At 37.3% G+C, this 14,178-nt stretch overlaps 1 protein-coding gene and 1 pseudogene across 1 annotated transcript in view; one reads left to right on the top strand and one right to left on the bottom strand.

Annotated features, from left to right (window-relative positions):
* Positions 1 to 14,178, bottom strand: part of LOC115296578 — a 76,449-nt pseudogene that overhangs the window by 45,931 nt on the left and 16,340 nt on the right.
* The window catches only part of LOC115296581 (cysteine-rich secretory protein 3-like), a 41,266-nt gene that overhangs the window by 19,038 nt on the left and 8,050 nt on the right, over positions 1 to 14,178 (top strand). The window contains exons 3-5 of the mRNA XM_029945045.1: positions 5,856 to 5,926; positions 10,821 to 10,937; positions 11,705 to 11,792. Coding sequence (XP_029800905.1) covers positions 5,856 to 5,926; positions 10,821 to 10,937; positions 11,705 to 11,792 — 276 coding nt within the window. The remainder of the gene's footprint in view (positions 1 to 5,855; positions 5,927 to 10,820; positions 10,938 to 11,704; positions 11,793 to 14,178) is intronic.

Below are 14,178 nucleotides of genomic sequence, written 5' to 3'. Positions count from 1 at the left end.
TGGTTGTGTAATATTTCATTATATATATATATATATATATAAGGAAAGGTGTATATATATATACACCACATCTTCCTTATCCATTTATCTATGATGGACACTTAGGTTGCTTCCATGCCTTGGCTATTGTAAAGTTTTAAATGCATTTTTTAAATTGGTGAATTAATATTTTGTTAGGATTTTTGCATTTCACTTATGAACTGGGCCTACAAATTATTTACTATTATCCTTATGTGTTGTACAAGTCAATCCCCCCCCCAAAAAAAGAAGTAAATCCCAGAATTATTTCCATTTGTGGCCACTTTTGGAGGAAGATACAGCACTGAGAAGAAGTAGCCACACTAACTTATACTCATACAGCCTAGGGGGTGGGAAGGAAAAGAGGGAGGTATGAGTGTACTAGCAAACGTAGAATACTCCGTGTATCTTTATTTTCCTTAATTCTTCACACCAGATGAAGGTTTTTACATTTTTCTGATGCTCTATCTTGCTGACAAATGACATCGGGACAGGTGGCTTGTTCTGTTGCTACGGAATTTTGCAATAAAGAGGAACAATAATTATTTTGAGGCCAGTAGCAACCAAAAGGCATTACTACCACCACACGATCAGGCCAGCCACTGTTTGAAATATGCAACACCTTCCTCCACTTCACAGTCACCATACCCACACCCACACATACTATGAGTGTCTGAGGTCACGAGAAGCTTCATTCTCAGAGATTCTCACTCTCTCTTTGCATCCATCGTTCCTCCAGAGTTCATGTCATGGTGATAATGTGAAGCCTGCCTATTTTGACAGCCTGACTTGAATAGAAGCCTAAATGCTTACTTGTTATGTTTATTTATTCATTCATTCATACATGCTTAATTTTATTTTTATTGTTATAAGGTTTTTTTTAATTGTCTTGAGAGGGACTGTGTGCCTGGGGATGGACAGAGAAAGAGAGAGACAGACTCCCAAGCAGGCTCTGCACTGTCAGTTCAGAGCTCAAAGCAGGGCTCAAATTTACAAACCATGAGATTATGACCTGAGCTGAAGTCAGACACTTAACTTACTAATTCAACCAATTGATGCTATATGTAATTTGAGAGAGAGAGAGTGTGTGCCAGTGGGGGAGAGGTGCAAAGAGAGAGAAAGAGAGAGAGAGAGAGAGAGAGAGAGCATCCTAATCAGGTTCCATGCTCAGCAAGGAGCCTGAAACAGGGCTCAATCCCACAATTACGTGAGCCAAAATCAAAAGTCAGGTGCTCAACCTAGTGAACCATCCAGGTGCCCTGAAAAACTTGCTTTTTAAATTAACCCTTTTGTGAATTCTCCTATGAGGAACTAAGCAAATTATCCCTACTGTATAATATGAAAATCTTTATTTCTGTAAAATGGACTTTAATGCAAGATATGCCCATATAATTTTTGTAAGTTTATGTTTTTCACTAATTAGTAAGCAGTGATATCATATCATTAGAGAAAATAACTTATGTTTTTCAAGTGAGTGTTTCAAACTTAGTGGTGGTCCTAACACCTATGTAGACCAACAACATGGTATAATTTAATTGTATATATAAATTTATAGTTTAGAAAGACACAATTTGCCCTCATGTTGATAATTAGCAGTAAACCATCAACACTTGGATTTGTAAACCTTGGAATCCCTTTGAATTTTCCCTCATCACACTTCTGAGAAATTCCTGATCTCTTGAAAAAGGGAAAATTATGAATGGCAGAGCAGAAAACTGGAGAGACTTGGTGACTTGCATGTAGCAAAATAACTCTTTTAAGGGAAATGATTTAGAAAGAATCTAAAGTTTGTTCCTAGGGAAATAGCAGAAGAGATACATCATGACACACATTTAAAATTTTTCTACATACAAGTAAATAACAGAAATATGTAGTTACTTTCCTAATTCTTTTTGATGCTTTCTGTGTAACTCTACCAAATGGAAATGCAAATAAAACATATCCTATCTGCACCTGCTATTTGTGGAGACCCCTGGGGGTGAGAGGTGAGGTGGAGCTAAATGCATTGGTCTTACAATATATCTGAATACAAAATATCTGAAATATTTATTTCCGGAGACTTGCTGTATCCTAGATTCTTCCTTGTCTTTCTCCAAAAGTCCCAGAATGGGTCAAGGCAGAAGAAAATAAAACTTTACCTTTCACTTTTGCACACTTGGGGAAGTCCAACCAGCTCACACTGTGGGCATTAGAATGGTAGGCTCCCCTAACAACATGCTAGGTCTGAGGGCGGGCAGGAATCCTGTCCTTTTCCCTTGACCATTGACAACAATATCTAGCAGGCTATCATGGATAGGATGTGGAATACCTGATTGCCATTGACTTGAAAAACAAGGGAGGCTCTTTTTTCCTCTTTTGTTCTCAAATTTTCTAGGAGGCCCACCTGAGGCCATGACAGAGGGATGTGCATGCCCCAAGGACACTAGTGTAGAGCAGTCCCCTGGAGACTTTGTAAGCTTCTGAAGCTCCATCACTGACCAAATACAGAGTGAACCATCTTCATCCATAGCTACTCACAATGTAGTTATGGGGGAAAAGTCAAATGTACAGAAATTGAGGGAAATTGGAATATTAACATAAATCAGAAAAATTGAATAAAATAAAAATTGACTGGGTGGGCTTTAAATATTCCCATCCAGAGATAAGATCCGTGGTTTTGGAGCTAGTCTGTGAGTTTCTTTGGAAAGAAGCACTCAGAGATGTTCACATTCTTGAAGGATATGGCTAAAATTCAGGTTAAGAATTAACATGACCTAAGGAATAAAGGGCATATGATCAAAGGATAATGAGGTATAAACAAGGAGTCCATCATAACTAGAGTTATAGAAAAAAAAGATTATTTGATGAATGGTGTATCAGGTTGGGTTCCACAGGTGATGGTAACAAAATTTGAGACACAGTAGGTAAAAGAATATATTTGGGATCAATTCCCTAGGAAGGGAGGGAAGGGAAACAAGATTGCTCCAAGATAGAGACCAAACTGTGGTATAGTCTCAGCGGAGACTTCCGCCAATCAATCAAAGAGCCTGCAAGCTGAGAGATTTCTGCTGGGTACACCCCCACCTGAAGGCACAGGAATCCTTTGCTCTAACATTACTTATCTCCCTATTTTTTTAATAGTTTATTGTCAAACTGGTTTCCATATAACACCCAGTGCTTCTCCCCACAAGTGCCCCCCGCCATGACCATCACCCCCTCCCTCCCTCCCCCTCTCCCTTCAGTCCATGGTTCATTGTCAGTATTCAGTAGTCTCCCTTGATCTGTGTCCCTCCCTCACTCTCACCTGCTCTCTTTCCCCCTTTCTCTCCCCATGGTCTCCTGCCAGGTCTCTCCTGTTAGACCTATGAATGCAAACATATGGTATCTGTCCTTCTCTGCCTGACTTATTTCGCTTAGGATGACACCCTCAAGGTCCATCCACTTTGCTACAAATGGCCATATAGTACTCCATTGTATTTATATATATATACACATATATATACACCACATCTTCTTGATCCATTCGTCAGGTTATGGACATTTAGGCTCTCTCCATGATTTGGCTATTGTAGAAAGTGCCGCTATGAACATTGGGGTACATGGCCATTTGTAGCAAAGTGGATTGACCTCGAGGGTGTCATGCTAGGCAAAATAAGTCAGGCAGAGAAGGACAGATAGCATATATTTGCACTCATATGTCTATCAGGAGAAACCTAACAGAGGACCATAGGGAGGGGAAGGGGGAAAGAGAGTTGGGGAGAGCGTGGGATACAAACCATGAGAGACTATTGAATACTGAAAATGAACCGAGGACTGAAGGGGGAGGGGGAGGAAGGAAGGGGGTGATGGTCACGGAGGGGGGCACTTGTGGGGAGAAGCATTGGGTGTTATATGGAAACCAATTTGACTATAAACTATTATAAATATTAAAAAATTATTTATCACAAAAAACAAAAAACAAAGCATGGGTTCTGTACCAGCTACATGCTAACTGGCAATGATGTTGTCCGAAGGCCACTTAATACCTCCATTCTTCTCTTCCATGATCACCATAAAACATAAACTGTTAGCTACACCAGGATGCAAAAAAGGCAAGTAACATGCTTGACAAGTCAGACACACTTTCCCAAAAGTTAATAATCTTTTGTAATAAGGGTTTTTTCTTTTTCTAATTACTATAAATACAGTAACACAGACTTAGAGAAAATTCAGAAAAGAATGTCTTACTACATGAAAATAAATTCACTCTCTAGTATTTCTCATTTATTCTTTGCCTGGCTTTTTGTCTGAACATTATTTTGTGGGACAAGGGTATGAGGTCCTATTTCTGTTGCCTGAATGCAGATCTGTAGCTCCAGAAGATTTCATGTTACCACATTTTATGGACCTTCAAATTCACTCAGAAATAACCTAACCCTCAAATACCAAATACAGGAATGTGTGTGAGATTTCTTGGGCTGCATAACAAAATACCACAGACTGGGTGTCTTGAACAACAGACATTTTCTCAATAAGATTCAAGGTGACAGTGTAGTCAATTTCTGGTGAGACGTCTCTTCTTGACTTGCAGACAGCTACATTCTCACTGTGTTTTCACATAGCATCTTCTTGTATGTGTGGATATGAGAAAGAAATGAGAGAGAGAGGGAGAGAAAGAACTCTCTGGTTTCTCTCCTTATATATAGGCTAATCCCATTGGATCAGAGTTCATTCTTATGACCTCATTTAATCTTAACTACTTCCTTGGAAGCCCCAATACAAATATAGCCACACTGGGGACTAGGACTTCAACATATGAATTTTGGGAGGGCACAAACATTCATCCATAACAAAAGCTAAGAATTTCCTGTATACCATTTTTTAACTTTGAAATATAAGCATTGTTTTCGTTATAACACCATCAGAGATATAACTGTTATATCTAATATACTCCAACAAGAGAATGCATTCTAATTTCTTTGAACATTTTATCTCCCTGCTATTGAACATGTAATAAAATGTAATATTTTTATCCTTATAAATATTACTGTAATAAAAATGTAAGCCTAAAGTTTTTCCAGTGTATATTATTATTATTTCCTCAGGATTCCAAGAAATTAAATTAGTGAGGCAAAAGTGAGTACAGATTGTGTTGGTAATCTAATCTTAAAAGTGATACATCTACCTTCTGTTTTTAGATATAGAAAGAGAATATTGCCTTCTTTGGAATTCGAGGCATTGTAATAGTGAAAGGTTTGAATGGAAATGAATGAGGACACTGGCTACATGGGTATAGTTGAAAATATTAGAGAAAAGGGTTTACTTCTCAGTGGATTTACCTAGTAATGTCAAGTATCTGAGCCAGATTCACAGCAGGAAAGAAATGGCACCTGACAACTAGTAATTTGAAGAGATCTTAATGAGGATATATTTATAAAGGATTAAGAAGGATTTAAAGAAACCAGCCAGGACAAATCTAGTGGTATCCCAGCTTTACTAAGAGTTGGGAGCTATTACTTATCCCCAGTGGGCAATGTGAAGAAGCCATTCCTAGAATCTGAAGAGAGAAGCTACATAGACCAGAGTGTGGAACTAGGGTAAAATTGGGTAGTGTATAGGTGCTCTTCAAAGGCTTCAACCAAGTATTTCCTTTGGTTCTTTACATCCCTATTGGAGGGTTGCTTCTGGGTGAATCCATTACCTTTCTATTGGCATCATGTAACAAAGCTCTTGTTATATTCCTAATGAATTTGGAATAACTGAGATAATTACATTGTTTGGTTTTGTTTTTCCTGTATTCCTCAGAAGTTCATGTACTAAACATTCTAACACAGGTCTTTGTTCCTTTGTGTGTTTTTTTCTTTTCTTTTTTTCCCCAGTAATGGCCTTATCCCTGGAATTGTTGATCCTGGCTGCTGTGTTGCTTCCATTCTTTCCTGCAAATGGACAGGTACGGTCAAGGTTAAAAATATTTTCAGAACGATAGAAGTAACTCTGAGGAATAGCAAGCTATTAGATCAATTTGCAAAAGTGAAAAGTACTACAGCATCTGGTATATCGCAAAGTACTCATTGGTTGCTCAAGCACTTAACACAATTAATTCTAAGGCTATGATGACCAGCTGTAGCCTCTAGCCACATGAGGGAGGGTATTGAACACTGCAAATACAGATGCTTGGAACTGAGATCTGCATAAATACATGGAGAATTCAAGACTTAGTAAATTTAAAAAAAAAGTTAATATATTTCACCAAGAATTTTAATATTGATTGCATGATAAAAGTATAATATTTTGAATCTATTACTTAAATAAATATATTCTAAATATCAATTTAATCTTTTTATTTTTTTCTTTTTCAAAGTGGCCACCCAGAAATTAAAATTATGTTTGATACAGGGCATCTGGGTGGCTCAGTCAGTTGAGCGGTTGACTTTTCATGTCAGCTCAGGTCATCTCACACTCATGAGATCGAGCCCTGCATTGGGCTCCATGTTGGGCACGAAGCTACTTAAAACTCTCTCTCTCTCTCTCTCTCTCTCTCTCTCTCTCGTCCTGTGACCCTCTCCCTCTCTCCCTCTTTCTCTTAAAAAAATTTTTTGGGGGCACCAGGTAAGCATCTAACTCTTTCATATCAGGTCATGGTATCACCATGGTTCATGAGTTAAAGCACTGTGTTGGGTTCTGTGCTGACAGCACAGAGCCTACGTAGGATTCTCTATCTCCCTCTCTCTCTGTCCCTCCTCTGCTCACTCTCTTTCTCTCAAAATAAATAAATAAACTTAAAATTTTTTAATTAAATTTGGTACTTAATTATATTTATATTGACAGCAATGATCTGAGGTTTAAAAGCTGTCCAAAGATCTTTTCTGATTCCCTTTTCATTCATTCATACAAAATGATTTCCACAGAGAATTAACAATATATTTATTATATAATTTCAAATTAGCAAAACTTCTTCACATACATCACATTTATTTTCATAGTTTCCCTGTGAGAATAATTATAATTATCTTTTAAATTAAAAACAAAGAAACTTTAGAAATGATATTAAGTATTTGGACTTTTTCATGGTCTTATTATTAGTATGTAAAAATAAGATGTTCTAATTATTTCTTTAAAATTTTTTTAGCATTTATTTATTTTTGAGAGACAGAGAGACAGATCATGAGCAGGGGAGGAGCAGAGAGAGAGGGATGCACAGAATAAGAAATAGGTTCCAGACTCTGAGCTGTCAGCTCAGAGCCCAACATGGGGCTCAAACCCACGGACTGTGAGATCATGACCTGAACTGAGGTTGGATGCTCAACTGACTGAGCCACCCAGGTGCCCCTTATTTCTTTTTTTTTTTTTTTAATGTTAACATTTATTTATTTTTGAAAGAGACAGAGTGTGAGCAGGGGAGTAGTAGGGAGAAGGAGACACAGAATTTGGAGCAGGCTCCAGCCTCTGACCTGTCAGCACAGAGCCTGACGTGGGGCTCAAACTCACAAATTACAAGATCATGACCTGAGCCAAAGTAAGACACTCAACAGACTGAGCACCTAGGTGCCCCTAATTTATTTAATAATTCGAAGAACACTTAAGTGTTGGTGTGTAGGTGCACATCCAATGTGTCTACCTTCTGATCAGAAAAACTCCAAATGTGAAGTTTGGCCACTGCTGTCTATTTGCACATTCTTCATTAACATGAGCATACAAGAATAGATAAGACTCCTCAGATCAGAGAGTTCACACACTAGGTCAAAACTCATATGGCATTCGGAAATATAGTCCTTACCAATCCCCTGTTAACTCTCCATTTCGTGGTCTTCATTTATGAAATTATTTAAAAGAAAGATATTTTTCTCTTTTGCACCACTAAATGTTAGCTAATCAGATTCTCTGCATACCTTCTGCCCCATAGGGATTTTTATGCACCTTCTCAAGAATGCTAGAAAACACTAAGCATCCTTTACAATCCCAATGCAGACCATCTTTTATAAACTTTTCCTAACCTCAATCAAGAATTGATCCTTTGTGGTTTTTTTGTACATCTAGCAGAATACACCTATCATTTTAGTTACCATGTAACTAAAAGAAATTGTAATTATTTGTTTATGTTATATAGTCTATCTAAATAAACATTTAAAGATTGATAGATAGACACTATGTTAGATCTATTTTATGTTCAACACTCTTCCTATTTCCTATCACCTAATAAAAGCTCTCTTGAAACTCATTTAAAAAACAATGACAAAGACATGTCGTTAGTAGGATTTGTATCTATACAAAGCAATATAGAATAAGAAGGAGGAAATAATGACGTTTTTCTCAGGGACCAAATTTTTATGTGTTTTGAAATGAAATTCTGGTAAGAAGGTTTTTGAGGGTCTATAGGAAATATCCAAGGATGTTATTTTATGCTTTAGTGTAAAGCAGAGATTGGTGACATATTTCACATGTACATCCTTTCTAGCATAGGAGTTACTAGGTAGGAATGTGACAGATCTGTGGGTACAATGGCATTCACTATTGGTTTCTGCCTTAGTTACTTACATACAAGCAAGCAGGAGAAATGGATGCATAAATAAATAGTGGTGATAAAAGTGGCTAAACCTAAGTTTGCATTAATTGGAGGGCTTTGAGGGAACTCATTATTGGGGTAGGGGAGAGAATAACTTACCCCAATGTATCAGGGAAAATCAACAAAAGCCCTGTCTGTTTAGACTTTGACTTCAAACTCTTGCTCATGCCCATACAACAAAACATTCATGTATTAAATGAAGTCATCAAATATCTTAACCTTGTAGGAACAATCCACCTACCATACTCTTCCTCCAGTCTAGACACCCCCCCTCCCAACACACACATACAATGATAAAATATAACAAGAACTTCAGCAGCTAATTTAATATTTTATTAAAAAGGATCAGAGCCAGCAATGGCCCATTAATTGGATGACTTTACTCTCTCTTAGTGGCCTTGAAAGTCTTTTTTTAATATTGCAAAATTACCTTTTGAGTGACCCCATGAAATCAGATCATAATAAAGTAGATCATAATACATATCATAATTGGCAAAATAATTTTACTATTTTACTAGAGTACTTTTTATTTAAAAAAAATTTAAGATTACTTATTTTGAGAGAGAGAGAAAGCACAGGCACACAAGCTTGAACAGGGGAGGAGTCGAGAAGTAGAAGAGAGAGAATCTCAAGCAGGCTTTGCATAATCAGCGCTGAACCCAAAGATGTGGGGCTTGAAACCATAAACTGGGAGATGATGAGCTGAGCTGGAATCAACAACTGGTGGCTTCACAAACTGAGCCACCCAGGCGCTCTTTACTGAAGTATTGAATAAACTTTGAACATTCTTTTGTCTGAACACATTATAAATACAGTATCTCTCTAAATACAGGACATGTCAGGTCAGAATTTCCTTAAAGTCTAGGATGAATTTTGAACTCCTCTCTCTTCCCACCTGCTGCAGCCTAATCCAATGTGAATCCCTGTGTCCTGATGTTTCCATTGTGTGCCTTTGTGGTTATAAATATTAGCACTCATATGGCTAGAAGAAACACATTAAGAGTTCCCTTGAAACTAGAAATTGACAGTGGCCTCAGAGGAGATTTTGACTTGTCGTGCTATGAATTCCATCACTATTCTCAAAGCTTTAAACTATTTTTTCCTATTTGTCACAGCTTTGGCCCAGGTTCATTGGCAATGCTTAACAACTACTATTGGCTTGAACTGAATGCTTTTTAAAGTGATCTTTGCTCCCCGGAATTAACTTATTCACTCTTCAATGAAATTTTTAAAATGTAAAATGCAACAAACTGTTTAATGAGCAAATTTGTCTCAGCAAATATGAAACTGCCACACAGAGGGAGGGAAGGAGGCCACCAGGCTGGGGCTCAGGCCAGGGAGACTAAGAAGGAGAGAATCAACTACATAAGAAATGGAGGAGGGCAGGTATCGGGGAAAGGACCAGAGGCCAGGAGGGTGGGGGCTGTGGGCCTAGATAGGGAGAAGACAGGGCACTGGGGATTGGATAATAAAATTCAAAATAGTTTGGCCATGGGGCGCCTGGGTGGCCCAGTTGGTTGAGTGTCCAACTTCGGCTCAGGTCATGACCTTGCAGTTCATGGGTTCAAACCCCCTTTGGGCTCTGCCAACATCTCAGAACCTGGAGCCTGCTTTAGAATCTGTGTCTCCCTCGCTGTTCTCCCCTGCTCATGCTCTGTTTCTCTCTCTCTCTCTCTCAAAAATAAACATTAAAAAAAAGACTTTATCCAAATAGTTTGGCCATAATACATAAACACACTGTGTTTCTGCAGTGGGAAAGGGGAGAAAAAGGGTAAAAGGGAGAAGCTCTTATGAGGAGAGGCTATGAAGTTCCTATTGTCTTGCTGTGAACCCCTTCCACATCCCGACTCCTTACCTCTGTGTCTGTGTGTGCATATGTCTATGCAGGCTTGTGCATGGACTTCCCTATTCCCCTCCCCACCCAAGCCTCACCCCCACCCTAATCGCTGCCATTTCAGTTGCTGCTGACTGTCATTCAGCTGCACTCCTCTGCCCAACTTCTTCAGAGGGGGAAAGGAGTGGGGGCAGAAAGGGAATGGCCCACAGCTAGCCCTGTCCCCACCCTCCCCCTCATCCTCTACCAGAAGTCCTGGGGGGTGGAAGGAGTCAGGGTCACAGTATTTTGTGACAACCACTCTGTCGGCCAACTTGCAACCCTTCAGGCCTTGTATGGCTTCCTGAAAGTCAAACCAGAGGTAAACTCCAGGAGGATCCTTCCAGGGGCTGGGGGATCAATTTTAACAAATGTTAAAATGATAACCATAATTTTATTTCTCTTTAGGGTCCATCCCTTGCTGATTTGTCAACTACTCAAACGCACGTCCAAAAAGAGATTGTAAATAAACACAATGAACTAAGGGGATCAGTCTCTCCAACTGCCAGCAACATGCTAAAGATGGTAAGAGGCAGTGATAAAAGCTAACGGTGGGAACCAGCGGTGGTAAGAGCAGGGAGCTGGTAACCGGCGTCTCTTAAGTACCTTGTGCTTACACAATTTTGCTTCTATTTTGCTATTTAATTTGAGCTGTGTTATGGGCAGAGCAGAGATTAATTTTCCTTAATATGATTAAATAATTTGTCTAGGTTACAGGGCTATTAGGTTGGGAAGGCACAATTAGAAGCCAAATTTTCAGAAATCAATTGCAAAGCCATGACACTTTTTGTTCACTATCTGCCCTAGTCTAATAAATAAAGGAGCCCCCTTTCCTTCAAAATCAATGCCATTAGGGTAAATAACAACCCACTTTCCAAGGCATAATCCATGACATTTGAATGCAAGTGGCTATAAGAGGAATTGGGAATAATCTAGGCCAGCTTATTACTATTAAAGGATAATTTAAATACTTCATATATTTATGAGTATTTAGAGTAGCACCATTACCAAAAATCCTAGGTGCGATTCCTCACCTATCATAAATTGTCAGTATTATTGTATTAGATATTTCTCTCAGTAGACACATCATTTATGAACTTCTCTTCATGTGGAAATTGGTACTGGAGCAGATAAACACACACAACCAACAAAAAGATCTTTCCATACCAATGACAATAATATATCTACAGAAGCTTTTAGAATAGTGCAAATCAGTCTACCAATCAGACTATAAAGCATATGCTTTATTGGAGTTGAATCTTTAAGTGTATTTTTTTTCTTGTGACATTTAGGAGTGGGACCCAAAAGCAGCATCAAATGCCCAAAAGTGGGCAAGCAAGTGCACTTTACAACACAGCATTGCAGAGGACCGAAAAACCAGTACGTAAATGAGCAAATATGTTAATAAATAAACAAATAAAATAATATTGGAAAAATCAAATAGACTGGAACATTCAGGGATGCTGAAAAAAGGCTTAGTGAATAAGTGTTGCTTATACTGCTCTTTTTAAAATCAAAGTGTCTGTATAGGAAGAGATCATTATAAGCACCATTTTGTCTTTGTTGATTGTTTGCAATATGCCAAGAATTTCTGAAGCAATACTTTATTTATAAATCTGAACCAGCTTATTAGTCAACAGGTCATATATCATCATTTCTCTAATTTTATAAATTAAAAGACAAGGGCAGGGGAGGAATGACTTCTCCAAGACACAATTCTGAAGTGTCATCTACTGGAAAGTTAACTAGGCTTATTGATCTTTAATCCACTGCCCTTTTTTGTCATATTGTGTAGCTCTTTGGTGTTTTGTTATCTCCTCATTTTGTATTCATAAAATATACCAAATTATGCTGAACTTTTCCTGAATTTTATTGTAAAAATACCTAAACTTTTAAAATCATGATGAATATTTTGTGTATGTTGATTTAGTTTTTAGTTTTTGATAATAGTCAAATACTTTATATAGACTGTGCACCCATAATGCATAGAATAATATATTACATGCAAAAAACTATAAAACTTTCAAGAATCATAAAAACCAAGACAGAAAATTTCTGTGCAAAGACTTTACATGAAACATTTATTTACATTATTAAGCAAGATAGTCAAACCCAATTTGAAAGTAGTGAATAATTAGTTGTAATTTCAGTAGAACTATTGTTACTTATATTATTGATGCCAGCATTATAATGAAATTATGAAGAGAGGTAACTATATTCAGTAGAAGCTTAAAACAAATGGTCTTAAGATCAAATTCTACTACATCATTAGTTTCTTTCCTTGCTTATTAAAGAAGATTCCCAAGAATATTTTCCACTCTCTTTAAGCAGCATGTAAACATTATATTTCAAGCAACCAAAATGTAAATATTAAGTAAGGCCTGAAATAATAGGCAAATGCTTCTTGGCTGCAAGGCATTTCATTCTTTTTCTAAATTATTTTTATCATAGAAACACTTCTTTTTTAAAATTTTATTGTAGTAAGAACGCTTAACATGAGACCTACATCCTTGACAAAATTTTAAATGTACTATACCAACTGCTGACTTCAGGTACAATGTTGGACAGCAGATATCTAGAACTTACTCACCCTGCTTACCTGAAATTTATTGATTAGTAAGTTCCCATTCCTCCTTTCCCTCATCCCTAGCCACTACCATTGTACTCTTTGATTCTATAAATTTGCCTCTTTTACATACTTCATATAAATGTAGTATATGCATGCAGTAGTTGTCTGTGACTGAATATTTCACTTAGCATAATGTCCTCAAGGTTCACCCCTGTTATCACATGTTGCAAAACTTCTTCCTTTTTAAAAGATGAATAATATTCCATTGTATGTATATTTCTCACCTTGTCATCCATTCATCTGTCCATAGATATTCATGTTTTTCCCAAATGCTGGCTATTCTAAATAGTGTTGCAATGAGCATGAGTGTGTTGATATCTCTTCAAGATCCTGATTTCAATTCTTTAATAATCAGAAGTGGTGTTGCTGGATCATTTTGTAGTTCTATTTTCAATTTTTTGAGGAAACTTCATACTGTTTTCCACAGCAGCCACACTATTTTTCATTTGAATCAACAGTGTTTATGATTCCAATTTCTCCACATGTTCACCATCACTTGCTGTCTTTTGTTTTTTTGATAGTAGACATTCCGGCAGGTGTAAAGTGATATCTCATGGTGATTTTAAGTTACATTTTTCCGATGATTAGTAATGTTTGTTGAGAATCTTTTCACATACATGTTAGTCATCTGTATGTCTTCTTTGGAGAAAACTCTGTTCATGTCTTCTGCTCAAAAAATGGGCAGAAGATATAAACAGACATTTCTCTGAAGAAAACATCCAGATGTCCAACAGACACATGAAAAGATGCTCAACATCACTTATCATCAGAGAAATAGAAGTCAAAACCACAATAAGATATCAACTCACAGCTGTCAGAATAGCTAAAATAAACACACACACACACACACACACACACACACACGAAACAAGTGTTGGAGAGGATGTGGGAAAAAGAAAACCCTGTGTACTGTTGGTAGGAATGCAAACTGGTGCAGCCACTGTGGTAAACAGTGGACGTTAGAACTCCTTTGCAACCCCATAATTGCACTACTGAGTATTACCTAAAAATGTTATATATATATATATATATATATATATATATATATATATATATCCCATATGCTATATGCTGTATATGTTATAAGCTCTGTGTGTGTATGTATATGTTAGGTCTAGTTTATACATATATTTATAA

This window comes from Suricata suricatta, chromosome 7 (genome assembly GCF_006229205.1).
Source record: "Suricata suricatta isolate VVHF042 chromosome 7, meerkat_22Aug2017_6uvM2_HiC, whole genome shotgun sequence".
NCBI classification, from domain to species: Eukaryota; Metazoa; Chordata; class Mammalia; order Carnivora; family Herpestidae; genus Suricata; species Suricata suricatta.
This window is presented reverse-complemented; position numbering and strand designations above follow the sequence as displayed.